The sequence below is a fragment of the Octodon degus genome, unplaced genomic scaffold, assembly GCF_000260255.1.
Source record: "Octodon degus isolate 3935 unplaced genomic scaffold, OctDeg1.0 scaffold00026, whole genome shotgun sequence".
NCBI classification, from domain to species: Eukaryota; Metazoa; Chordata; class Mammalia; order Rodentia; family Octodontidae; genus Octodon; species Octodon degus.
The window spans coordinates 578,497-581,853 of record NW_004524602.1 but is presented as its reverse complement, the minus strand read 5'-3'; the positions used below and the strand labels follow the sequence as shown (position 1 = coordinate 581,853).

At 44.4% G+C, this 3,357-nt stretch overlaps 1 protein-coding gene across 1 annotated transcript in view; it reads right to left on the bottom strand.

Annotated features, from left to right (window-relative positions):
• Window positions 1-1,836: 1,836 nt before the first annotated feature.
• The window catches only part of Psma4 (proteasome subunit alpha 4), a 7,826-nt gene continuing 6,305 nt past the window's right edge, over window positions 1,837-3,357 (bottom strand). Inside the window, exons 8-9 of the mRNA XM_023712606.1 lie at window positions 3,263-3,357; window positions 1,837-2,075 (exon numbers count right to left, since the gene is read on the bottom strand). The exon at window positions 3,263-3,357 is cut by the window's right edge and continues 30 nt beyond it. Of these exons, the coding sequence (XP_023568374.1) occupies window positions 1,921-2,075; window positions 3,263-3,357 (250 nt within the window). The 3' untranslated portion in view covers window positions 1,837-1,920. The remainder of the gene's footprint in view (window positions 2,076-3,262) is intronic.

Here is a 3,357-nt window from a genome sequence, read left to right as displayed (position 1 = left end):
CCATGTTCTTCACATTCTTTGTTCCAGTGACTTCACAGTGTAAAGTAAACCTCAAGTACTGCACTGAGGCACTGTTCAGTGCTCCTAGTACAGTCTGTGATGCACCTTGCTGAGAAAGTTCTTGGGCACAGTTCTGTTGGCAAGGGCTGTTAGGAGCCTAATCCATGTGAAGTAAAAGCACATAAGAAATAAACACACACTGATGACAACACTGTGACCTAGGCCCTCAAGAGCCCAGCCCAGGGCTCCTTATCTCCTCAGATAGTACTTGAGCCGGCTTGTTTGGTGGTGGGAGGGATCCAGCTCCAGCCTCTGCCCTAGTACTGGTAGTGACCGTAACACTACCAGAAATGTCAACTGTACTGATTTGCAGGTTTCCCAAAAGCAGTCACAAGAGCTTGGGTACACAGCTCACACAGAAAGCTGTAAATTGCCATTCCTGAGTGCACTCAAGCCACATCTGCTTGCAGCACAGCTGCTGAGGGCACTAAGTGAAACTCTTGTTCCAGGTCCCATCCTGTTATGATGCAGGATTTTTTTTTTTTTTAAAGATTACAAAGCTGTTTATTTTAGGTTTTTGGGTTTTTTTTGGTATCAGGAATCGAACTCAGGACCTTGCGCTTGCCAGGAATGTGCTTATGCCACTGAGCTATCTCCCCAGCCCCTCCTGCTGCAATGCAATCACCTGGGTCCTATCTCACAGGCAGAGTTGATAAGGATTTGCCGGGACAGTTTTAAATTTCTCCAGGTGATACAAATATCAGAGCCTGTTCTCAAACTTTATGTACACACACAAGTTACTGGGCTCTATCCTAGCAGACCACAGGTAAGGAAGCTGCAGAGCTGAGCCTGGATCACACATCTATGAAGTCCCAGAAATCAGAGCACAGGGCTGGTCAGTGAAGCCTGACAGTGAAGCTGCTACATGGCTGTCTGCATCTCAGCTCTGCTTTTCCTCTGGCTGAGCAGCCTCAGCACTAGCTCCAAGGCCTTCACATTCCTTCCTCACACAGTTCCAGTCAAGATCTACCTATCCTTAGTCTCCTGTACTCCAAACTGGGGCTTCAGGAAGGCTTCTGTGTTGGGCTGGGTCTAACTTCATCCACAGATTAACCCTTATTGATGGCAGTCCTGGAAGGGTCATGGAAAGCTGGGCGGTGGGGTGTGTAGTTGAAGGGACTGGGTCACAAGGCTATGTCCTCCGGGATGACAGCCTGTCCCCAGCTCTGCTCTTCTCCCTCTTGGCTTCCTGGCTGCCCCAAGATGAGCAGCTTTCCTCTACCACATCCTCTACTGGCATTCCTGTTTACCACAGGTATACAAGTAGTGAAGCCAGTGATCAGGAACTAAACCCTCTGAAACTGAGTCAAAACACACCTTTTCTCCTTGTTGGGATTCTGTCACAGAAAGCTCACATACAAGCTTATATGCACATGCCCACGTCTGGGCACACCCATACCCCAACTCTGTTCAGTCCTTGTGTTACTTCTCAAGCCCATCAATCCCTGGACAGGAACTCGTTACAGCCCGGGTAACCCAGCCAGCCTGAGGACCACACTCACTGTGACAGGAACATAAGTCACAGTACATGTAACGCATGAGGAGGTAAATGTCAGTCCTGCCATCTATCAATTATTGCTACAGAGAACTTTGTCCTTCACTATTTCCATTCTTTCCAAATTTTATTCCAAAAAACGGGGTCTGTGTGAGATTTAAGATGTCCTTGGAGAGTGATCAGCATCATCATTACAATAAAGAATTCAACTGGACAGAAGAGACAAGGACCCAATTCACTAGGTCACGTCTTATTTCTCCACTGCGCAAGTTTTTATAAAAAAAAAGCCTTCTTGGACTCAGAAGAAGAGGACAATGTCTACACTGAGTGCCCCACTTGAGTTATGAAATCCTGGATTCCATCTCCTATTTATCCTTTTCTTTCTGTTCTTTTTCTTTCTTCTCACGCTCAGCCTTGGCTTCTTCTTCCTCATGCTTTTTGATTAACTGTTCCACTTCCTTCTGCTTGAGAACTCTGATCACGGTCTTCCCGTTCTCTCTGGTTAATGTGGCGATTTCCACTAAAAGCAAACACAATTGTGTGAGAGGCAGGTGGACTCAGTGAGCGGACTCCATGTGTACCAGGGCTTATTCTCCTCACAGTGCTCGAGCTCCATTTCACTACTTTCCCACATTTTAAGCTTAACAGGATGTTAAGCACTTTTATATGAACAAAGAAACTGCTCTCATAGTGATTCTAATACTATTTTTGCCTACACATTTTCCACCTCACCCACCCAACTTTCTCAGCAACCATCTGCCATTCTGTTAGGACATGCTGGCTTGCTGTTAGCTGTGCTGATCTCAGGACCACTCTCCTTGCTGGATGCTGGAACATTCAGCCAGTAATGCTGCTTCATGTAGGGACCTTTTAAAAAATAATGGCTTCATGAAAAGCAATTTGCATGGCTCTGGCTAAAAAAGATAAGACTGATACACAAAAGTGGAAGGATTTTCTAAGGAGGGCTTCTCTGAAATTAGGTAGAAGGGATTTCTTGAAATTAAGGTGCAAGCTATAATTAAGTGGCATTTTCTTTCTTTCTTTCTTTCTTTCTTTCTTTCTTTCTTTCTTTCTTTCTTTCTTTCTTTCTTTTTTGGCTGAACTGGGGATTGAACTCAGGCCCTTGCACTTGCCAGGCAAATGCTCTCCCCAACCCCAGTAAGTGGCATGTTCTAAACAACACTAGGCACTATATTATCCCACACCAAAATAATATGTTAATTAACCACAAGTTTTTAAAAACATTACTTAGAGCCACACAAAAGTTGATTAAAGTATTTGAAATTGCTAACATGAGTTTAAAGTAAGATTAACAGATCTATAAAAATAGAACAGGGTACAAACATGCAAATATTTTGACCTAATAAAACACATCAGATGTAAGTAGCAATACATAATCATACACACACTTTGTCATAGACCCATCGATGTTACTAACAAGGTCTTGCTATTACCTGAAGGAACAAGCACACTGGATTTCTGAATGCTGAGAACATTCAAGCTGAGGCCCAGAAGTGTGGGACTATGACCCCACAAAGCAGTGCTGGTCTTGGTCAAGTCATTCTACCTCACAAAACCCTAGCACCCACTTTTAGAACACAGTACACCGAAACCTGAGGCTGCTACATCCATGAATTGGGACAACATATTCAAGACCCAACACTACAGCTATCCAATCAGATGACAAGAGGAAGGGACAAGAGTCACCTTTCTCAGCAGACAGCTTACTGACATCCATGGTCTTGTTCAGCACCTTGATAGCTAAGGCGAGTGCGGACTTCAGAGTCATTTCTCCTTCTTTA